General features: G+C 35.4%; 1 protein-coding gene across 1 annotated transcript in view; it reads left to right on the top strand.

The window, feature by feature from the left end:
- The window catches only part of ELMOD2 (ELMO domain containing 2), a 28963-nt gene extending 10799 nt beyond the window's left edge, over positions 1–18164 (top strand). The window contains exons 4-9 of the mRNA XM_024736226.1: positions 1823–1920; positions 3516–3645; positions 6086–6219; positions 9459–9527; positions 10277–10410; positions 14607–18164. Coding sequence (XP_024591994.1) covers positions 1823–1920; positions 3516–3645; positions 6086–6219; positions 9459–9527; positions 10277–10410; positions 14607–14752 — 711 coding nt within the window. The 3' untranslated portion in view covers positions 14753–18164. The remainder of the gene's footprint in view (positions 1–1822; positions 1921–3515; positions 3646–6085; positions 6220–9458; positions 9528–10276; positions 10411–14606) is intronic.
- Positions 18165–24752: the final 6588 nt, after the last annotated feature.

The raw sequence follows: 24752 nt of genomic DNA, 5'->3' as shown, positions 1-24752 counted from the left end.
GGAAAAAAAAAAAAAAAAAAAAAGAAAGCATAGGAGAATATACATCTTCTACCATGGGTTAAGCAAAAATGTCTTTTAGAGAGGACACAGCGTTACCATTTAAATAGAAAAATTAGACTGCATCAAAATAAAAACTACTTATCAGAGACACCTTTAAGAAATGAATTGACAAGACAAAATATTTGCAGCACATATATTTGATTAGGGACTTATATCTCGTAAAGAACTTTTAGAGCTCAGTAATAAAAAGACAACACAATTTTTAAAAGGACAAGAGCCTCTAATAGTCACTTCACAAAGATAAAAAATATTATTCATAGTAGTCTAAAATTGGAAGCAATGCAAATACCCATCACCGGGAGAATGAGTAAGCAATTGAGGTGTATTCATACAATGGAATACTGCTCAACAATTGGAAGGAACAAGTTACTGACGGAAGCAAGAACGTGGATGAATTCTAGAGACGTTACTGAGCAAAAGAAGGCAGACAGAAGAGTACATACTTTATGATTCCATTTATGTGCACACCACAAAGTTATGGTGATAGAAAGCAGAACAGTGGGTGCTTGTTGGGGGAGGGATTGATTGGGAAGGGGCATGAGGGCACTTTCTGCAGTGATGGAAATGTTCTATATTTTGGTAGGGATGTGGATAATTTGGGTATATGCATTTGTCAAAACTGGTCAAACTGAATATGTAACATCCATTCCTTTCATTGTATTTAAATTAACCTCAATTTAAAGAATAGTAATGGAATAGCTGTACATGACTTTTACTGAAACAGTTGCCTTTCTTAAGGTTTTCATCTGTCAAATATCTCCGTTCGATAATTATATGTCTGTTATCTCTTCTATACAGGATATGAAAAAATGAGTTAGATACAGTCTCTGTCCTCAGAGAATTTTCCACTTAATATATAAAAATAACTATACTATAGAAAGTGATAAGAGTCATAGAAAGGTTACAGGTACATTATTATGCGGATTCCAAGAGAGGAGAGGTTACTTCCACTTGAATAGAATCAGGGAAGGCTTCCTGGATCGGTATGTGAGCTAGCTTAGCAATGGGAAGAATTGATATGTCTAGAGATTGGGAAAAAGGATCAATCCAGAAGAAAGGCCCAGGATATGCAGAAGCATAACTCCAAGTATGATTAGATTATTTTGTCTGGAGTATAAGGAGTATCAGATGGAATTTTGATAGTAGGATGCTAAAGCAATTAAAGAGGGATAAGAGTTAAAGAAACCTTCTAAGGATAAAGAAGGCCCGAACTTGCTTATTTCTTGAGAGGAAGGATCCAGTGGACATTTATAAGACATATTATTTAAGAAATCTGTTTTATATGCATAGAAAAAAGACCGGAAGGATATCTGCTAATCCGTTACCAGTGGCTATCTCTGGTGGTAGGATTGACAAGATTATTTGACTTTTCTTCTTTTTGCTCATCTGCATTTAAAATTTAAACTTTTTTCCTTCTGCATTAAAATTTTTGTACATATATTTTTATTATGTAATTTTAGAATTTTATAAAAAGTATTTGCTTCATAAGCATACTATGGTGGGAGCTTATTTGCTAAGAACTCATTGGCTTAGAATCTCTTGATTCTCAGTTAAGGAAGACGTCATCTAATACATCATGCTGCTTTTCTTCTATTTTATGTATGTATGATTTTAGCCCTACTGAAAATTTGAAACAAATTCGGTTTCATTTGGTTTTGCATCTTAATACACGCATTATGAAGCTGACTAAATACCTCAAAACATACTGTTCTTTTTCAGCCATAGGGGATTTTTCTCATTCAGCTTTGTTTCACACAAATAGGTCTTACAGAAAGCGACACTTGTTGTTCAGAGTGAAGTGGACAGATGTGTAGTAGACATAATGAAGGAAAAGAATATTAACCCCGAGAAGGATGCCAGGTATGTGTTTTTACGGTGTTCTCATTTATCGTATGCTTACATGCTGTGAGGCTGGAGATCTCACACAGTTGTGAAACGTTAGAGCTGAAGGGTTTGTGGAGATCATCTAATTCAACCCTTTCACTTCACTAGATGAGGAAGTGAGGTCCAGAGAGGTGAGTGATGGAAGCAGGACTAAAACCTATATCTCTGGGTTCCCAGTCCAGTACTATTGCCAGTTTATCATCTGCCTTCTCTAAGGTAACTTACCATTACTTTCCCAAATTTAAATAATGACTCCTGTGTCCTTCTTGTCCTTCAAAATTCAGTTCTTCTGTCCTCCTCCAGGAAGGTCCTCTATCATACATTTAACCCATTGTACTGTAGTCATTGGTTTGCTCTTGTTCTTCCCCAAATAAATTCTGAGTTCCATAAGAGGACTTGACTTATACATTTCTGTCTTCCCAGCACAAGTATATTGAGATAGTAAATATTTAGCAAGCTTTTCTTCATTTGGTATTTTCTTTGTAAATATTGAGGAAGGAGTAATTTATTTGGGATGAAGCAGGGGGAGGGTACAGGAGAGAACTGTGACGATAAGTCCACAGAAGAGGTAACGTTTGAGCTGGACCTTGTTGAATGGGTAGGGGAGGACATTCCGTGCAGAGGAAGGTGCCAACAAGACACAGAGTCCTTGAGTATCTGGGAATGACAGGCAGTCCTCTGTAGCCGGAGCGTTGAATAGGCGCAGAGCAGAGGTTGGAGAAGTGAGTGGAGTGTAAGATCAGAGATATATTGCAAGGAGGCTCGCATGCCACACTGAGAGATTTAGATATTGTCCTCTGATTTTTTTTTTTTTAAGCAAACAAGCTACATTATCAGATACGTATTTTAGGAAGATGAAGGGTAAACTTGAAGAAGTGGGAGGCCGGTAGAAGGAATAAAGGCAGAACAGTCAGGAAACTGAGTCATTCAGGCAAGAGATGATGACGCCATAAATACACCGGGGTAAATGGATATATATGATGAGGGCTTTGAGGGACATTTCAGAGCTAGAAAGGATAAGGGCTCAGGGACCTTTTGATGTATTATTGATGGAGAGGAAGGTCAGAACTTGGAGTGTTCTAGCTTGGGGAACTAGTGCTTAGTGATTCCACTAATGGATTTAGAGTTGAGAAAGAGCATACTTCTTCAGGGAGGATGAGCTGTTGTGTTTGGAAGCACGGGGAGAACCTGTCACGGCATTGTGTGTTGCTGTACCCTTAGAAAATTAGGTCTGCTGGTAGTGTCTCACAGTAAAGATTGGGGAACACATGAGATTGCCCAGAGAAAACATGGAAAGAAGTGAACGAATCAAGGATTTACAAAGTTTGCAGTTTTGGAAGTTTGCCTTTCCTACCTGTCTTGCCCTCTTTGTAGGCCCTGTTCTATCACATCTTGCATGATACTTTGTATAATGTTTTGTGTTTACAGAGGCTCTTGATGCTTCTTGTATTAAATCAAAAGCTAGGGAATGCTTTCTAAATAGACATATGAACCACAAGCTATGGAAGGCATTACTTTATTGTGATAAGAAGGTACGATTTTTTAAAAATAATAACTTTTATCATTTTCAGTTTTAAAATCTGTATGAAGGCATGCTTACTACAGATATCTGGTTATAAACAGCTCTACTTGGATGTAGAAAGTGTGAGAAAAAAACCATATGATTCTGATAACCTGCAACATGAAAAGCTGCTTCTCAAGGTAAGTTTTGGTGTTCTGTATTTGGAGTTACACTGGAAAATAAATCAGGCTTGAGCCAGTAAGGCCTGTGTGGAGAATCTGGAGGCTTACACAGCCATCTGATTTCTTTGCCTCTCAGAGAATTTTATTATATTGGTGAAAGATTTTTAGTTAACTATTTTTATAATTTCCTGATAGGCATCAATGAAATAGATTCAAATTTTATTTTAATGCTTTTAATTCTGAAATAAATTATAAACTTATAAAGGGAGATCTTTTCAACTGAGAAGTATGAGTCCACAAGCTTCAGATTTTTTCCTACTTCTTATATAAATCCTCACATAAATTAGGCATTTTTTCAGCTTACTCTTGAATTATGAACATAGATGTCCCTTTTCAGATTATTATGTCAGATCTTTTGGGATTTATGAAATGTGCCAAATATTGCCACAATAGATTTAAAAATTAAGAGAGTAAAGAAATTTACTTAGGACCTTCCTATTTCTTATTTCTGAAGTAAAAATGCATGAGGCCAATGAGATGCTGAAGTTCCAGAATATCAGGCCTGGAGTAAGCTTTCCAGATCATCTGATCTAGTACCTTTATTGTAGGGATGAGGTTAGTTCTAAGGCCTAGAGGAGATGAAGTCATTTGCTTTAGAAAGATCAATTCTGAAATAGAGCTGAATCAGCTGCCCATCCACTTCACCTATTCTAATTATATTTTTAAATGGTTATAGTTAGGGAAAATAGCACATGGCACCTGGTGTTAGGAGTTTGTTATAAACTAAAAGTGCAGTGGAAAGAAACAGAGTATTCAAGTAACGGTAAGAGACAAGTTTAAAAACAACAAAACTTGTTTTCAGGAGGAGATAAATATACACTTCACCTAATTTTAAAAATAAAACTTTAAAAAAATAAAAAAATAAAACTTGATTTTGTCAGTGAGGATAATAAAACTACTCAAAAGACTGTTGCTGCGGGTTGAATTTTTATGTTTCAAGTGTTAGCACAGTGCCTGGCACTCACTAAGGGTTGACCTCTTTATAGCTTTCTCGTCGTCATTATTCCCTTAACTTCAGACCCTCTCTACACAATACCTTCCCTTTAGAGAAGGGATAAGACCCAAGTCCTAGCATTTGAGTCAAGGGAATTTTCAACTTGGTGATTCATCATGAAACTCATTCAGAGGTGAAGAGCCAGTTGCTGGCAGTGAATCACCCAGCCTCACACATGCTCAGCAGGGTAAGGGGCTAAGGAGATCTGTGTTTCTTTAAGTACAGTCCAAGAGCCACCTTCACTAAAGTTAACCAGTGTTTAATATTGAGAATCCAAGGTTCCACCTTTGCCTACGAAATCAGAATCTTCAGGGGTGGAACCCCGAAATTTGATATTTATGCATGCTGAATTTTGAGTTTTAGTGGTCTTACCTTGTCTCTCACCACATCACTGAGGCCTCATCCTTGGCATAATCCAACCCTTGCTGAGCTCATGGAGAGAGGCTAAGGTGAGCAGGTGCATGTGTGAGTAATGAGAGAAGGGACCAGATAAAACCCAGTCTAATGATTGGATTCACTTCAGGGCCAGAGTGCTGACCCTGTCTTACAGTAAGGTCACAAAGTCTTCACATTTCATTCTAGGTAACAGGATACTCCTTTCATTAGGAGTCCTTTACTCAGCAGTGCCTGAAATGGTAGTGAAGTGGGAAAAATTTTTTAAAAAGCAAGTATTTCTGTTTTGCAAATTTTCACAAACTTTCTTATCAACTTTTGTAAGTCTCTTTTGTCTGATGACTTGTGGTGTTGAATTTAGAAAATGACTGATTATACATTTTTAAACTTTATTTTGCACTAATTGGTTTGTTGCTATCCAATATTTGATAACTATTCTTAAATCCTCAATCTTAAGGAATATATTTACTTACAACCAAGTCATATTCTTTTTCTTTTAAAACTATGAAAATTTGTAAAATAATGATCATGTAGGTTTTAATACTATCAGTGCTATTTCTCCATGATCCCCTCCCTATCTCAGACTTATTTTCCTTCTGATTAAGGATAATCACCCGCCATTAGAATAGAGCCTACTTAAGTATATAGTGTTTGAGGCAAGGACCAAGTGCCTGGCACTGTGTTCTTCTCAAGGAAGCAGTTTACTAATTCTGGTATATATGTATTACTTAGTAAGTAAAGACATCTCATTGTTTTCGATTTCTGTGTATTTGTTACCTTTTCAAAGTCTACTGTTCTTTGTATGTCTTTTAAATTGGAATAAGTATGCTACATTTTTTAGGCTAATTGAAAAGTTCTCTAAATATAGTCTTTGTTGAGCCTATGATTTGTCTACAAAAGTTGTTTAATTAAAAGCAATCGACTTACCAGTATATCAGCTATGAGAAGAAAAATGTCTTGGTAAATTACGAGCATCACTATTATTTGTAATATGGAAGCATGTTTGTACAGCTTTGGAATCTTCTAATGCCCACGAAAAAATTGAAGGCTAGAATCTCCAAGCAGTGGGCTGACATTGGTTTCCAGGGTGATGATCCCAAAACAGACTTCAGAGGCATGGGAATACTTGGATTAATCAATCTTGTGTAAGTGAAAATAAACTCTCTTTAATTCTCTAAATGAAATTACATGTAATCTCTAATCTTATTAAATTTTAGTGAGAATCAATCTAGTTTTATTCTATCTCTGAATTTTAATAACTGCTGTGCTAAAGGTATTTACTAATACGCTGGCAACAATATGAATACATAAGCCGTATACCGTGTGTGTGTGTGTGTGTGTGTGTGTGCGCGTGTGCGCGCACACGCGTGCATGTGTGTGATTTCTTTACTTCCCAATACTTGCCTCTTTCTTTCTCTTCCTAACCGCCTTTCTGATACCTTTTAGGGAACTGTGTGTACTCTCTTCTTACTCTCTTTATCCTCTTGCCTGTTCTCTCTTGGCTCTCTGACTTCATTTTAGGAGGTTTAACCAGATAAGATAATGATAAAGCCTCTAAACACTTCTTTGCCATCTGTGACAAGTAATTTAAATCCCTGACTTTTCAGAGCCTATATGAACTGTCTCTTGTTTTTCTTCTTTAATATTTATGCTTGGGCACATGTATGAAATCTCAAAATATGTAACTAAAATCAGAATTGATAGCCAAAACTATTTTAGAAAGTAAACTGGAAGATTAATATGAATATGCAAATGAAGATAGTCTAGTGTTTGGGTCTGTCCTTGAATTGTGATTTATAGACTATAAAATGCCTAGAATGGGAATGCTAACCCTTAAGAAAGTTTGGATAATTGTTACTGTGAAAAATTAGTCCTGAAACTGAGCTAATTTATGTTAATATTCAGAAAAGATATCTAGGTCAATATGGATAAGGCCGTTTGGGGGGAAAATAGAAGATAACAGTAGGGCTTCAATATCTACAATTTTTTCCAGTTACAAAAGTATTTCATTTTCTGTAGTACCTAAATTGTATGAGCATGAAAGTTCTCCATGCATCTACTTTTCAAAGATAAAACACCGTTGTCTGAATAATAATAATAATTACAGAAAATGAGATTGCCAATTTTCCACTTTGATAAACAGAAACTTCCATTTGGGGAATTTAATTAGAATAAATGCAGTTTGTTTTCACTTGGAAAAATTATGAAATACTTTAAAATTCATTATTGTTCAGAACACATGGATATTTTGTTTTTAGCATTTAAAGACCATCTTTTTTCTTGGTACTTATAAACTACACAGATAATTGAAACTTAATTAGACACACACATTCTTCTGATGCTTCCTTTCTTAATTTTTGCTGAGTAACCTTTCTTTTGGTTCATTTCCTCAGAAATCAAGATTTTTCAGCATTTGCCAGAAGATAATTTAATTTAGCTTAAAATTTAAATAATTTAATAGAATTTGATTCAAGACTGTGGTAAGGAGTTCTGATAGACCTTTAAATGATTTGCAGATATTTTTACTCTTATTTAGAGCTAGTATCTACTAATTTGAAAAATGACCAAGATTCAGATATATTAATTATTTGATTGCCATTGATGTACTAGAGAGGCTTGAAAACATAAAATTAGCTCTAATTTCTCTCTAATTATGTTTGTTGTCCTGTGTATGGAGCTATAACTGTTCAGGATCAAAATAAAGATACAGTCAGGAAGCAGGCAAGCTGTTCAAATACCTTTATGTAATGAATTTTTAAAATTTCTTGGCCTTTGTCATCAAATCTCTTGAAATATTTTGTTGCTTTGAAGGACAGCTGGTAGTTTGATAGATAACGATGTTTTAGGTAAATGAATGCTCAGGCAGGTATAAAATAAAAAGGATATTTTACAGAACATGAATTGAAGAGAGACTGGAAAAATCTGAATAAATGAAGAAAGAGAAGCAGAAAGGTAAAATATACAAGCTAAGGCCAAAAATATATGTAGGAAGGGAGAGAAGGCAGGAAGGAAGAAAGGAGAAGGAAGGAAGGAAAGAAGGGAAGTAAGTCAGTGCAGATTATTGTAAGGAATAGGTCTCCTTATTACATAGATGCTTATTTTCTTTAGATACTGTTTACATAGGGGTTTCCTAGGTAGGTTCAGCAAGGAAATTAAAAGTTTCTCTGTGTTACAGATTGAATATTTTAAAAGTAGCTTGATTATTGAAATACTAATATAATACTGAATTGTATTAAGTATCATGCAAAAAAAAAGAAATATAGTCTACTAAGGGCATTTTAGAGCCTGCCTCTAGATAAAGTAGAAAATTAGAACATGTAAAGAAAGCATTGCACTAAAACAGGACTTTTTTCTGTTTGGGGATTTACAGATCCCTTTGAGAATCAAATGGAAGTTTTGTATATTCTCTCCCCAGAAAATGTACACACAGAAAATGTATGAATAATTTAAAGTGATTCATGGATCCCCCTTCGTTCATGAATGATCATTCATTCATGAACTTCTAAGTTAACAATCCCTGTTTAAATGGGTTGAAAATTAGAGCCAATGAAGAAAAATGGAAGTCTGTAGTATTAACTTGCAGAAGGAAAAATAGAGGGACATTTGGTTAGAAATTTCTATGCTTTATGAAAATGTCAATGACTGTGCCTTCTAAAATTTAAATAAACCATGGAAATCCATTTTTTCTTCTACTTCTTATCCTTACATAAACATCCAGCCAGTCATCATATGTATATGAGTCTCAGTGCATTATGGGGTGATCCAAAGTTTGAATAGATTTGGTCCCTGTCTTTAAGAACTCGAAGAGGTTGCATTAGTACAAGCCAACAGTATTTATGAACCTTTATATATTTCTCTGTTGTACCTGCTAATACTTCTGTTTTGTGGCCAGTATTTTAGTTACACCACCGATCAAGGAGCGTTTTTTTTTAGTGCCAAAGGAAGGCTATTGACTTTCTTCTGATTGCATTGACAGTGGCATTAAGCAATATAGACTCAAGTTGCAACAGAAGGAATGAGCTCAGGTGAAAGGAAGTGTCCTAACAGGTACACAGTGACTACTTTATAGAAAATTTAGAACAAACAAATAATCAGAACTCTAGATTTTCTTTTAAAATAGATAAAAGTCTCTTGTTAGATCATTTATTTGTCAAAATACTTCAGAGTCTAGCGAAGGGCCCATGTCCTGTACTAGATAGGCCTGATAGCTCAGAATTAAGTTTTGATTCAGAAGCATCTTGGAGTCACTGAAGTGACTTGAGATGGAGATTGGGATGCTTTTGGCAGTAAGACTGTCACTTTGACAGTAGCTTTTAAAATTGCTTCTGGATATCTTCAATTTGCATGACGTTTTAATTTCATTATTTTTCTTAAACTTTTTCAGGTATTTCAGTGAAAATTATACCAGTGAAGCTCATCAGATTCTTTTGCGTTCAAATCATCCAAAGTTAGGGTAAGCTGGATATGTTAAAGAAACCATAAGCTCTTGAATTGAAAGTATTTCCGGGTATTTTTAAAAATTAGATTATTCTAGTTAATAAGAACTTCATAAAGAATATTGCATGATATATTATTTTATGGCTAAATGAGATCATAAACCAATTTTGTATGTAATTCAATATATTTTTATCACAAGGTATAGTTTATCTATAAAATGGACATAAGGACCTTATAAAAATTTTCTGAGAGATAGATTTGAAAATAAGAATATAGGAAATGGCTTTGAAATGGGAATAAGAAAATGAGAAATAGCTTTGAAACTTGTGAAGTGAAATGCAAGTTGACATCATATTATTAGCTTTATCATTATTTTTATATTCCAATGATACCTATCTTTGAAAAAGCATTATAACACTATTACATCATAAAAATAAATATCCTGATAATGGAGGAGAAAATGTCAGATTACTCAGTACATTTTAGAAATCAATGAGGGTGTATGTAGTACTCTTTTAAATTTTTTTTTAAATGATTTTGGTTTTAGATATTCATGTGGCCAGAGCTTTGTTTTCATATCTTAGATAATATCCAGAAAATCAACAGCCTCTAAAGAACAAAAATTAATATGTAGAAATTTTTGTAAAATCAATACAGTGTTGGAAATGGATCAAAGTTACTTTTTCCTAATTCCTTGCATAATTTAAAATTTACTTTATGAGCTATTTTGGCTAGCTGGGATAACTGGTAATGTTTCTGACATAGGTATTCTTATGCAATAGTTGGAATCAATCTTACAGAGATGGCTTATAGCTTGCTGAAGAGTGAAGCTTTGAAGTTTCACCTCTACAACTTTGTTCCTGGTATACCAACAATGGAACATTTTCACCAGTTTTATTGTGAGTATTGAAATGAGTTAAAAGTAGAAATTTCTAAGAGAATTTTTTAATCCTTAGGAAAGTATTACATATAATACCTTTTTCAAATATGTAACTTATACTTGTCATTTTACTATTTAGGATCTTTCAAAAACAGGCAGATAATGGAAGATGGGTATCCAAGAGTATCTTGTACTTCAGTTTATATATTTGCTGATTTAAAAAATTCAGTGAGGCAATTTTTGACATGTATGCAAATGTAGGATTTACACAGTTTTTCTGTAGACATTTGTTTTCCAATCAACTATAAAGTGAATTTTTCTTCCTGGATACTGGTTAGTGAGTGCCGTTGAGTCAGGGACAGATCATTTGGTTGCTCTTGTAAGGAAATTTAAGGGAACCTTTCACACACACACACACACACACACACACACACACACACACACCTTTTATTTCAAGGCCAGGTTTTCTTGTGTTAGGTTGGGGTATTAAATAACTGTTCCTAAAGCAGTCATGTCACCGCTGTTCCATTAACTTTTATTGTGATAGTTGAACGCTGAAGGTTTAACTGAATGAACCCATCTTCTGAAGCTATTGCTCAGAAGCAAAGAATTCAACTCTAGCTTGGCTTCATACTCCATTTTTTCTTGATCTTTTTGTGTCATTAGATAGGACATAGGAAACTAGCATATAGGAAACTACTTAGATAATAAGTGTCCAAATCATAACTTCTTCAACTCCATTCTTGAAGGAGTCATCAGGTCTCTTTCCCACAACATCGCGTGTTTACTTACTCCCTAATTCCAGGTTTGTCTACTTCTTAAATTTCTCTTGCACTTGTCTACTTTTTCCTATCCCATTGTAACTGCACGACATCAGTCCTTTGTTACTACGTTACTGTAATAGCCTTTTCCCTAGTTTTTCAGTGATGACCCTCCTCCAAATCTCCACATTGAAGGTATAGTTATTTAAAATGAAAATCTAGTCATTTTCTTTCATCTTGTTGCTGAGGAACTGTTTTTTCCCCCCACCAGTCTTATTTGATTTCCTCTCCTAAATCTCTCATTGACTTTGAGCATAGTGCCTAAACTCCTGGGACTTTGCTAACTGCTTCCAGATATTTGTTTTCTGTATGAAATAGATGCTTGTGTAGTGGTGCCGTTGAACATAAAACAAATATAAAAAGAAACAACCAAAAAACTCCCTCCCCCCAATCAAGCGTTTTACCATATTTAAATAAATACAGGAGAGTGACAGGTAGGAAAGCAGTACAAAATGACCTCTGTGCAGTATTGTTTTCCCCTGCAGAGGGGTAGCTGGAGCATCTTTGGATACTGTTGCTTCCAGTGCCCTCAACACCAGCATCTTGTTTGGCTCCTGACCAGGAAGAGCATCAAAGTAATATGTGAGGTGGAAAAGTCGTTATAGGACCTTCTTAGTTGCCTTGTTTCTATCAGTCCTATCCATGGAGCCGTGGCTCATCAGGAAAACAATGAAGCTTATGTTTTTCAAATTTCTTGAAACATTTAAAGCAAACACACACACACACGTACGTACATCCATCTTTTACGCAGAAGTTTCCCCCTCAAAATTGATTTTCATACCCTTTACCAATAGTTTCATATCTTAATTAAGGTTCTGCTTTTCTAGGAAGGGGCGTATTCTGACTAGAAAATAATGTGAAACCTTATCTTTTAAACATACCTACCTTTTTTGGTTGGGGGACTGAGCCCAATTCATTCGTACGAATCAGTTCCAAGATAGTAGTTTCTATCTAAAAGAAAGAACTATATAAAGAGATTAGGTTTCACATTTTTTCTTTCCCTGTGATCTGTGTCCATCTCCCCTTTCCCCCTTTTCTCTCCTGCTATTTTGCTGTTGTGGTTCTCCATGGGCAACGCGGAAGCAGTGAGTGGTAATTTAGCTCCTTAGCTCTGCTGTCACCTTTTGTACATCTAACGTGTAAGCACATAGTCACTGTCATCCCGGGAAGTCACTGACCTTTGGTTTGGTGGTTTCAAAAAAATAACTCCTCAAATTTACAACCAAAAAGTTATGACTAGCTTCATTGAGGTATAATTTATATACCATAAAATTTACCTATTTTAAGTGTACAATGCAATGAGTTTTAGTACATTTACTGAGTTGTACAACCATCACCATAATCCAGTTGTAGAACATTTTTGTCACCCCCGTAAGATCCCTCATACCAGTTTACAGTTAATCCCTGTTCCTGTGGTTCTCCTGTTTTTAATCCCTATGGGAAAACCTCAAGTGTCCCTGCAGCTTTGGTTAGGGGCAGTAGAAGCATACAGGGAATTCTAAGTTTAGAAATTTTTTATGGTGTTTCCCTTGAGTCTGGTGTTCTAAACTCCTAGAGTCAAAAGGGCAATAGGAGTGCTTTATGGAAACAACTCTTTTCCATCACTTCATGGCAAGCTTTAGGAGTCTTATGCCATGTACGGCCCTGCCAGCATCCTAGAATTTCGGTATCTTGCAGTTTCCTCATGTCTCATTAAATCAACTTAGCCATTACAGTCTCAGCTTTTTGAGTCAGTCTTTTTCTGACACCAGTTTACATTATAATGACCTCACTCTGAAGCAAGAAATTTCTAGTATTTTACTCTTGAGCAGTTTGTTCTAGACTATATAGTCGTTTGAATAGGTAATGAAAGCAATTTAAAGGAATGGTAAACAGCTAAAACCTGATAGCCAGAAATACTAAAACAAGTTGTATTCTATAAAATTTAGATGGATGTCTGACTTTTCATACTACCTAGAACATTAATCTCCAAAGTTTCTGATTGCACACCCCTATCAGGATACTGGGGGTAGGGTGCTGGAGAACACAGACTCAGTTTATATATGGATGAGTAATTTCTGTAGATGTACTTTTGTGCTAATGTATACACAAAATAAATTTTGAATGAAAGAAAGACTTAAAATATTAGTTAAAAATAGTTACAAGATTACTATTCTCAGCTTGTCTTTTGGGAACAGGAAGCAGATGGTGTCCGTCTGCTCAAAGAGGCCTTGTTCTTTGATTTATCCCATATCCTGGTTGACAAAAATCTGTTTTATCATATATGAAGGGATTAATCTGAAATCTTTCTTCAGTGGACCTTCTTATGAAGTGCTGTTTCAATGTTGAAATGTCATGGTTCTTACCTGTTAATGTTTGCTTTATGACTAATGTTTTAAAATTGAATTTACGTTTATTTCACACTAGGCAATTATGATAGCCTAGCCACCCTTTTATGTAAAGTCACTGGGTTTATCCGCCCCCATTTATCTGAAATAAGTCACTTCTATCCCTTCTTGAATATAGCTTTTCAGAAGGGGAAATGAGATTCTGGTGGAAACAAAGTCTAATTTACAACATAATAGAGACCACCTGCAAACTATGTGATTTGGGCAAGTCATTTAACTTCTCTGCACTTCTGTTTCCTCTACAGAAAAATGGGAATAACAGTACTGCATCATAGGATTGCCATGAGAGTGAATGAGCACATGGCGAGGACTATAGAAGCATTTGTTAAATAATTAAATAGATACATTTGGTTGAATCTAAATAGGGTTTAGGAGCGGTTTTAAATTTGCATTTTTTTGTTGTTGTAAATATGTCTGTTTACATCCTGCATCGGCAGGCGGACTTCCAACCACTGCGCCGCCAGGGAAGCCCTATCTGAAATATTTTTAACATTTTGAGTGTGAATTTGGCTACTGTAATAAGGATATTGAAAAACAAAAATATTAAGCCTATTTCAAGTTCATGTATTCTTTTCTAAAAGGGAAGGTGCTGATATGATAGTTCATTGAAAAAAGCAGAAATAACTTAGATTTATAAATCAAGTAGAAAACAGCTTTTCTATACTTTATCCATTTTCTTGTACTTTTATTTTCCTGTTTCAGGGGTCTCTGGGGATAACCTTTTTTTCCTATTCTCAAGGTATCTTTTGACAGTCTCTCTTAAATTTGAGGCATTTTGTTGATTTTTTTTGCAACAAAGAGTATATGTACTCTAAGTATCTTATTGAAATTGATATTTATTTTGAACATACAAATATATTTCTTATAAAGTTCCTCAGGTTTCTAGTAGTTTAAGATGGTTTCTGATCATTGAATCCTAATATGGATTAGGATATACTTTTAAAATGAGATGGTTGGATGTGATTTCACTATTGAGCACTGTATTTATGGTTTCTTTTTAACTGCAGGTTATCTTGTGTATGAATTTGACAAGTTTTGGTTTGAAGAAAAGCCAGAAAGTATTATGTATTTCAACGTGTACAGAGAGAAGTTTCATGAAAAGATTAAAGGACTCTTACTGGATTGTAATGTATCACTTACTTTAAAAATATGAATCATCCGTAGTATCTTCTATTTCTACCACATTTTGCACACACAACAGAATTTATATGTTGTAATAGAAATTATCTGATCATTTACACTCCTTATATATAATTTCCTACAAAATGTTTCAGAAATTCTATTTAAGAAAGCTAGTAGACAATCAGTGTATGTTTACACTTGTTTATACACTGTCCTCCAAAGGTACCTTATCCTTCCAAAGATCCCCTCTGTAGAGTCATGTGAACTACAGTTTGGAACTTGGGACTTAACCCATTTAGTGTAAAAGTACAAATCAGGTATTTTTATTAACTTGATTGATTAAAATGTGTAAAAGCCAGTTTTCATGTTTATGTATTGTAGCTATCAAGTTGGTATCTTTTCAGAGCTCCTAAGATTTTTTGTTTTTTAGTCTGGAAATGATTGTTTTTTAATTTTCTTTGCCTTATTTTATTTGTAGGTTAATTAATAGAGAGATTCGTTCTTCATGGTTTTCTTTGTTTGCATTTCAATCACACGTCATACTGTTGCCTCATAGGAGCAAAAGGAGCATATAGATAAGTCAGAGAAGACGAAGAATTATGGCCTTTTCGGTTTCTCTGATTATGTCATGTAATAGGTAATGAGGGAATGACAGTATTAGTGATTAGCTTTTTTGTTTTTAAATACCACACTGAAATATCACAGTGGAATTTTAAAGCTTAAAGACATTTTCTCATCTTCAGTATTTGCTTTTTATCAGTTAGAGAGAAGAACTTGTAGTTAGTGCTTGGTATGAGGGCCTTTCATGAAGCTTCTCTATGGATGTATGTTTATGAAAAGAGATGCATTTGCTAAGAAAATCTTGATTATACTCAAAGAACAGGTGCTATTTCAATAAAGCTGTCTTTGAGTTTTAACAAGAGAAAAACAAAGCTTTTAAACATCTCAATTAAACATCGTTGGTTTATTTTACTTACTGTTAAGTCTTGCTTCTCTTTGCTTTGACTCCACAGTGTTTCTAGATAATGATGTATGGACTTCGTGGGTATTCATTGAGTTAGCAGTCTGTGGGATTCTAAAGTAGCCTAAGATGATGACTGTGCTTTTTGTATAGCTTTATTCTCCGAAAATCTCAGGAGAGCAGCAAGTGCTGTCAAGGATTATATAGTGATGAGATTCTAATAGGAACGATTTCTTCTCTGTGTGTTTTAGACATTTGTACTCATCGCAAAACTAAAAGTTTAACGATAGGTTCATCTGATTACCAGATTCTCCCTAAATCCTACAGAAAGCAGCCTATTAAACACATGATTTAATCTAAAACATGAGGATAGTTAGCACAGCTTTAAAATGGTATATATCAAGTGTTTAAGGACTGGCTTTTATGTGATATATAGCAAGACCTGAAACTTTCAAGTATTTGTTTATGTCTATTGACAAACCTCTCTCTTTAAACTTGCCAAAGAGAAGAGTGGTTAAAAAAAATAAACAATTGGAAAATAACAGATGCAGTGTTGTCTAGCACATACATTAAAAGTGCATGCATTAAAATTCTTTTCTCAACAAGATAAAACTTAAAGATTGGGCTCGTTTTATTATAATAGGGGCATAACGCTTTTCAGTATTATAGGAATTTTAAAACTGGTTTCTTATAGGAGACTTCTCAACCTTGGGAGTACCTTAACTTCTTTAAATGTTTTCTATGCTTTATCATCCAGCCAGAGCTCTGTGAGATAAGGATCAGGTATTAACCATTAAAGTTCATTTTATCAAGGTGTTTACCATTACATGGAAAGCAATTGTTAGTCTTTTAGTTTTAGAAAATGTTTACCTTTATATTTTCATCTTTTAACAGATGAGGTCTTGAACTGATTTAAACCTTTGTCTGTATGCTTAATAAAAGAATGATTCAAGTATGGAAGAAGAAACTTTTCAAGTAATTAAGTTTTTCCCCTTCTAGGGAGTAAAACAAACTTTTTAATAATGTTTTTAAAATGTTATTAGAAATTTTGTTCAATAATATATTATTTAAGTCCACCTCTGTTTGTATAATGAATAGTTCTGTTTTTGCTTAAAATAATCTGTAACCATTTCAGATAATTCTGTAGCAAATTGGTCTAAAAGCCACCAACAGATTCTGAGGTTTGCTAGTTTGAAAGCCAAGCTAAGTGTCATCAGTTGTAAATTAGAATGTAACATGAGCCTTCTGACTTTCATGTGATAATGACATACATGAAAAGAAAAATATGATAATTGTGTCTGCCTTCCTACTTTTCCTTGCTTTCAACATTTGTATGTTAGAATTTTAGGTAGTCTGAAAATCCGTATTTAGAATCTTACCTGTTTCTATAATAATAAAATACCAAAGTAGTGATAGAATTGAAGTAGCAGGAAAATTGTTTGTTTTAGCATCAAAAAAGTGAATCAGTGCTGAAATGAATTTTTGTATATGCCAGATTGAAGAGTGAACCAGTGATAAGAATAGTCTAAAAATATAATTAAAATGGTTGCAGTTTAAATATGTTCTGAAAGACAATCTCTAAAGAATTGAGAGAAATCAAGGGATATCAGCGAACCTAGACCAACCCCTTTCTATATATAAATATGGTGATATAGTTAGATATAAAAATTAGTGTCTTACTGGCACCATTTACAATTTAGAAAACAGAATCTTTTTCTTAAAAATTCCCATCCTGATTTTTTTCTATTTTAAGAGCAACTTGGATTTGTATGTATTTTTCTATGCGAAATACATATACTCTTCATTTTTATTCCAGTGTTCGTAATTGTTTATGTGCTGTTTCTCCCCTTTGCATTCAGTGAAATAGAACTTGGTCAAAGATTTGCTCTAAGGAGAGAAGCATTACATGAGTGTGAAAGTGGAGTGCTCATTGCCAGAGCAAAAGAGATTACATGTTATCTTGGCACAGAAGAGAAGAAATTGGAGGGCAGTAATGTTTATTATCCTTCTTGAATTAATGATTGGGGACCAGCAGCTATTTTCTCAGGATAAATGGTCCACCCAATTTCTGGGGAGGGTTAGTTTCCATTTCATATTTATGAACCTCTCCACAGAGTAATTTTTTTTTTAATGAAGATTAAGGGAATTGGTAAAAATCTGAGAAAAATCGTGAGTGAGTTGTTTTTGTTTTTTTTTTCCTGACTTCAGCTTTCGATAAGAAAAATGTTAAATGTAGTGCAGATAAGACCCAACTACTGCATTACTGTTATAGGGCGAGTCTATGTTTTTGTTAAACAAAGTATTCAAAAAATATTTAAGCAGTAGCTTTCCCTGGGGGAAAGAGTGCTGGTTGGCAACTTAAAGAAATAGATTTTTGTCTACTTTGGATAAAGCAATTAACTTCTTATGTAAAAGCAATAGTTGAAATGCGATGTCATTTTGTTTGGAATGTTGTGAGCAAATAAAAACATGTTGAAATTGTTATAAGCCTTTCTGTTAATACTTCTCGCTTCCCATCTTCCTCATCCCTTATTTAAGTCATTTATGTTCATGAAATAATACTTTTCTTATTTAATCCTTTAATCATGTTCCTATAGAGTAAATCAGAATATACAGAAATTTTTTTTTATTTTTGTGACTTTAACTCATCCACTAATTACCTATTTAAGATGTTATCGGATAAGAACAATTGATTATGAGGCCAGAAAAGAAGCTACCATCCCCACCTCACCCCCGTTCTTAGAAAGGATAGGAATAATTCATACTTTACTGCAATATGTTTTTCTTAGCTTCACAGTGTATCATAGATCTATTTTTATATTAATACATAGCTTCCATATTTTTTTACAGATGCAGATCATTCCTCTGTGTGTGTGTGTGCATGCTTATTAAAGTTAGTACTAATTATAGCTTTAAATGTATATATTAGAAAAGAAGTGCTTAAAAATTAAAGAGCAAGCAATCATCTCAAGGAGTTTGATGAAGAAGTACAAAACGAACCTAAAGAAAATAGAGAAGGAAATCTGAAAGACAAGAGCTTAGATGCATAGAAAAGAAAAGATGCATACAATAGGATCAACAAAAATAAAATGTTTGAAAAGAACAATATTGATAAACCTTGGTGAGGCAAATAAACAGTAAAAAAGAAAGCAAATAATAAATACTGTCAGGAATGAAATATGAAGCATCACTACAGATCCTACAGATATTGAAAAGAAAATATATTGAGTAACCTTGTCAAAATTATGAAAATTAGATGAAATATAACAATTTCTAGAAAAATACAACTTACTACAACAAAACTATCCAAGAACAAATAGGGAAGCAAAAAGTCCTAGAGCTATTAAATAGATTCAGCAGCTAAAAACCTTTCCACTAAAAAACCTGCAGGTTTATATGGCTTTCACCAGTGAGTTAACACATTTAAAAATAAAATAGTGTTAGTTTTCACAAACTCATCCAGATAATTTAGAGTGTACACTCTGCAACTCATCAGACTATCATGTGAAGATCTTAATAGATGCAGAAAAAGCATTTGATAAAAATTCAACATCCATTCATGTTAAAAACTTTTACCAAATGAGAAATAGAAAGGGTTTACCTTAATTTTATAAAATGCATCTTTATCAAATAAAAAAAATGCATCTTTATAAAATAAACTACAGCAAATATACTTAATTGTAAAACATTGGGATCAGAATTAAGAAGGGATGTCCTCTGTCACCACTTGTATCTGTCAGTTATTGCCACAATAACAATGTACAACAACCAACCACAAAAAAAATCTCAGTGGCATACAAAAACAATTTCCTCCTCACACGTGGGTAGGCTAGCCAGGCAGTTTTGCTAATCTCAGCTGGCCTTAAATTGGGGCCATGGTTTCAGTTCCCGTCAGCTCCATGTGACTAATTCATCTGAGGTCAGTGGGCTACCTGAGGCATGCTCTTTTCATGGTGTGGCAGAAACACAAGAATAAACCCATTTGCTCAAACACATTCAAGCCTTTGCTCACATCATGTATACTAGCATTCCCTTAGTTGTGGCAGGTCACATGGTCAAGTCCAACATCAATAGAGCGGGGAAATGTACTCTATTAAGAAGGGATAAGGAGCAAATCATTCAAGTTGTTACAGCAAATAAATTCAAAACTGCTAGAGGTCCCACCTACTGCAGGAAAACAAGTGGATGGAAAGAAAAGTTATTGCTTATAAATGATATGAGTGTGTACATAGAACATCTAAAAGAATTGGAGGTTGGGTATTCAGGGCAGGGATGAGGAATTTGGTGTCAATAGTGATCACATGTTGAGGGCGAGGGATTCTGGCTAAACCAATTTAGCAGGATTCTGGCTAAAACTGGGCTCTTAAGGACATGCCCAAGGACAGGACCTAGTAGAGAAAACTCAGAGGAGCCTGACTAAAGTTTGGTAGCGACTTGTCACTACTGCCCATTGGCCGACCAGGATCCCAGCAAGTGAAGTTCTATGTTTTCTTCCTTCTTGAAAAAAACATGCTACTCTAAGGTCGTGCTTTGTCTTAGTTTGGGTTCTCCCAGAGTCAGGCCTTGAGACAAAGATTTGTAATTCATTCAGGAAGCGATCCCAGGAAATACGGGTAAGAGAGTGGGGAACAGAGAGAGGGACTTGAAGTCATCCCATAAATGGTTTTAGAGGTAAGCAAAATAGCTGTGTGTGTAACTGGATTTTGATCGCTCAGAGGTATTCCACCTGACGTTGAGGGGCCTGAGATATTCGCCGCCAACTCCCATCAGTTATTGGTCCAGGGCTGCTCTTGGTGGTGGGGGGGGGCGGTTATTTCCCCTGTTCTTCTAGTGTGCCATGCACAGGTGGGCAGATATGTCTCTGGAGGCCAGAAGAAGACCCTAAAAAGTACAGGTGCTGACAGGACGATAGGAAGTCAGGCCAGCATCACTAAAGTGGTCAGAGCCCAGTGAGCCGGGCTGGATATTAGGACATCTGCTACAAGACACTTTACAGTTAACAACTGGGGGGAAATAAGCAGGAGGGAAACCTCAGAAGTCAACGGGGGAGAAACACAGCAGTGAATGTAATGTGGAGCTGATTATGATGCCCGACGGCCTGTGGGCTTCTTGGCCCTTTGGCGGCCACACCTTGTTTTTGGCTTAAGACAAGGCTGAGCCTTGTCTTAACACTTAAGTCCTTGTTTATTCTTTCCCTGTTTCTTCTGCACTCAGTTCGTAGACATGACAAAAGTTACTACAGATGTGAATGATGAATCTGGCTTTGCTAGAAAGATGCTGTGAAGATTAATTTTCATCTCAGTTTGTTCCTCCTTCTTATCAGAGGTACCTTCTAGCTCTAAAATTCTGTGATTCTAGAATAGATACTACGATTCTAACAACAATGCCCAAATGAATATTGTATCTTAGAAGTTGTTATAGATGCCATAAAATATGGACTCTAAAAATTAAAAATCTCTACTAATACTATTTAAAGTGAGTTTATTGATTCTCAAGACCTTCCCTTGCTATTTGGGCAATGTTGTAATCTAGGTGAACTTCAACTCTTACATTAGATATAGATCCAAAAAGGCAAACTTTAAAAGGTATTAGCAATTCTTTACTGAATGTATTGACTGACAACTGGGTTAAGAAATAAAAAGGAAACAGTAGTATTTGATAACTTCATTTATTATAAAGTGCATTTCACTCAGTTTTCCTTTTCCATCAGTTTGAATTAATAATTAAAACCTGTTAAAGATCTTCATATACTCAATCATAAACTGCCTCTCCCATTAAATGGTCAATCAAATGTCGTAACTTATCTGGACATTACATTTGCCAGGGTGTATACTGAATGTTTTGCTTTCCCTTCCTTAAAACACTGAGGATAAAAGTCACAAGAAATAGGTATTAGTTTTCCTTTGAAACAAATAGTCCAGAGTTTCTTATCTCTTTGGTGTGAAATAAAGTGAATAGGTTTGTTTGCTTTTTAAAAATTATCCAGTTAGCAAAGATTCCCACTGGTCTGTTCCATCCTTTCCCTGAAGATGATTAGGTAGCAGAGTCCATGGTCTGCCTCAACTTCATCAATTCTCGCTTCAGCTGTTCAAAGTACACACACGATGATGTTCCAGGATCCCAGTCACAAGAAGGAAGGTACAAATCTAGAAAAATGCATGTCACCATTCTATTAGTTTGCTCAAAATTCTTAAAGCTATTAGAGCACAGGCAAGTTTATGCTTCTCCTTGTGCCACTCTCCTCAAATGCAGATGCTTGAAAGTACCTATTCTTCATCTTTCCCTCCTCTGCCTAAAGTTTCATCCAGGTGCCCTATCCTTCTTCAAAACAACAAAACCCAAATGATCACATCTATACAAATATGATCCCACCAAAGCAAACCAAAGCTTGTCTCCTCCTTAGCATCTTTTCTTTTTTGAAGGGAGAGGAACTTTTGTTTTGCTTCGCTTTCTGAATGGGAAGTAGGAAACTAATAGTTAAAACTAATAGTTTAAAAGAGGAAGTAAGTGGAGAAAGCAAAGTGATGAGTAATTGGACCATTTTCCAGAGTCAAGAAATGAGTGCTGTCTAGATCTTGGCAATTCTTGTCCTAAGAGGAATTGTCAAGGATCTAATTGCATTTTGTTGTTGCTGTTGCTCTTGTTATCTTGAAGAATTCTGCCAAACTGTGCAGACCAAGTAACTGATTTTTGAATGCCTATCTGCAGCAATGAAATATTCCCAGAGAAAAAGATGTCATAGTTAAATCTGCCTTGGATAGATATTTTAGAGATCTGGCCTATAAAAGTCACTCTCAAATATTTTGTGGGGTCTCTTAACATATTTCTCCTGATTCCTGGATATGTGTGTGTTGTGGTTTTTTTTTTTTTTTTGCGGTACGTGGGCCTCTCACAGTTGCAGCCTCTCCCGTTGCGGAGCACAGGCTCGGGACGCGCAGGCTCAGCGGCCACGGCTCACGGGCACAGCCGCTCCGCGGCATGTGGGATCCTCCCAGACCGGGGCACGAACCCGTGTCCCCTGCATCAGCAGGCGGACTCCCAACCACTGCGCCACCAGGGAAGCCCTGTTGTGTGTTTTTATTGTGGTAAAATATACATCAATTTATCATTTTAGCCCTATATACGTATATGTTTATATATTTGTTTAAATAGTATAATTCAGTAGCATTAAATATGTTCTCACTGTGAGCAGCCATCACCACCCTCCATCTCCAGGAGCTTTGGTCATCCCAAACTGAATCTCTGTACCTATTAAAAAATAACTCCCCACTCCCCACTCCCCTCAGCCCTTGGTAACCACCATGACACTTTCTGTTTCTATGATTCTGACTACTATAGGTACCTCATATAAGTAGCGTCATACAATATTTGTCCTTCTGTAGCTGGCTCATTTTATTTAGCATAATGTTTTCAGGGTTCATCCTTGTTGTAGCATATATCCCCCCAAAAGGTTTTAAATTTGAAAAAAGTAAAATTGTTAAATATTTACTGGTTGATAACTGATATATCTATGTTAAGTTAATTTTACAATATATTCCATTTGTATTAATATGTCATAAATACAGATTATAGTGAATTAGAACTTTTGTATAACGTGTATGGTGCATTTATGCTTATTTCATAAGGTTTGAGGCATTGCTTTACAACTTTTAAAGGTTGTGGAATCTTGTTATTTTACCACTAGCATAATCCTTATTGAGTATATCCATAAATTAGTTCATACTATATTTTCTTAAGAAGGTAATTTATAATACAATATAATATAATATAAAAGATAGCTTTATGGGAAAATATGATTCACTAGAAACAATACTAGTTTCTAGGTGAGTGTAATCATTAAACTACATCATTTTCTATATCACTTTTCTCAATCAATAAGAATGATTTTTCTCTAGTTTTGCTTTAATACAATCTAAAGAACGGAGTCCACTAAATTAAAATAGTAAAAATCAAATCTTGCTTTCTCATAGCCCTCTATTATGCTTTCCCTCTATTTTATAGTTCTCCTGCCCAGAGAAGGCAAAATACTGTCTACATTTCCAATAGACTGAGACCAAGGGAGAGGTTGCTGGTTTTGAATGAGCTTCAGATCAAGCTTGAGAAAATTTTACTATCACAGATTTAAATTTTCTGGCACAGTGGAATTGGTGGATTGGAGAAATTTATGGCAAAGAAAAGTAGACACTAAGTATACTGCACATTCTAAGGCTGGTCAGCTGTCAATTGTTTAGATGAGATAGCGTTCCATAGCACACAGGTACCCTGAACACATTACAGGTACAGAAGACCACATCCTACCCTTTGAAAAAAGCCGATGGTCCTTCCTTAGTGAGCATCATCATTGCGCAGTTGGACACACTTGTGTACTGTCCCGGTAGACAGTTAACAAATCTGGTTTTCACCACATCCACTGGAGAGGACAGAACCGTTGTGCAAAATCCAGCGATAACAGTGGACACAAAGTGACCGGGCACATCATCTGAAATGGGTCAATGAGACAGGTCAACCCCAGACTTTTAGTTATCTATCAGATCCTTGTAAACCTGTTGATAGCAGGAGGTCAATGTGGATTTCTTATAAATAAATTAAAAAACAGTGGACTTCCCTGGTGGTGCAGTGCTTAAGAATCCACCTGCCAAGGCAGGGGACACGGATTCAAGCACTGGTCCAGGAAGATCCCACATGCCACGGAGCAACTAAGCCCACGAGCCACAACTACTGAGCCCACATGCCCACTACTGAAGCCCGCGCGCCTAGAGCCCGTGCTCTGCAACATGAGAAGCCACCGCAGTGAGAAGCCCACGCACTGCAATGAAGAATAGCCCCCGATCGCCACAACTATTGAAATAAAGTTGAATTACAATGTTGTGTCAGTTACTGCTCTACAGCAAAGTGATTCAGTTATACACACACATTCTTTTTCATATTCTTTTCCATTATGGTTTATCACAGGATACTGAATATAGTTCCCTGTGCTATACAGTAGGACCTTTGTGTTTATCCATCCTATGTATAATAGTTTGCATCTGCTAACCCCAAACTCCCACTCCCTCCCTCTCCCATCCCCCAC

The sequence above is a fragment of the Neophocaena asiaeorientalis genome, unplaced genomic scaffold, assembly GCF_003031525.2.
Source record: "Neophocaena asiaeorientalis asiaeorientalis breed wild unplaced genomic scaffold, Neophocaena_asiaeorientalis_V1.1 scaffold7, whole genome shotgun sequence".
In the NCBI taxonomy this organism is placed as follows: Eukaryota; Metazoa; Chordata; class Mammalia; order Artiodactyla; family Phocoenidae; genus Neophocaena; species Neophocaena asiaeorientalis.
The sequence above is the reverse complement of the archived record's forward strand: the minus strand, read 5'-3'. Positions and strand labels throughout refer to the sequence as shown.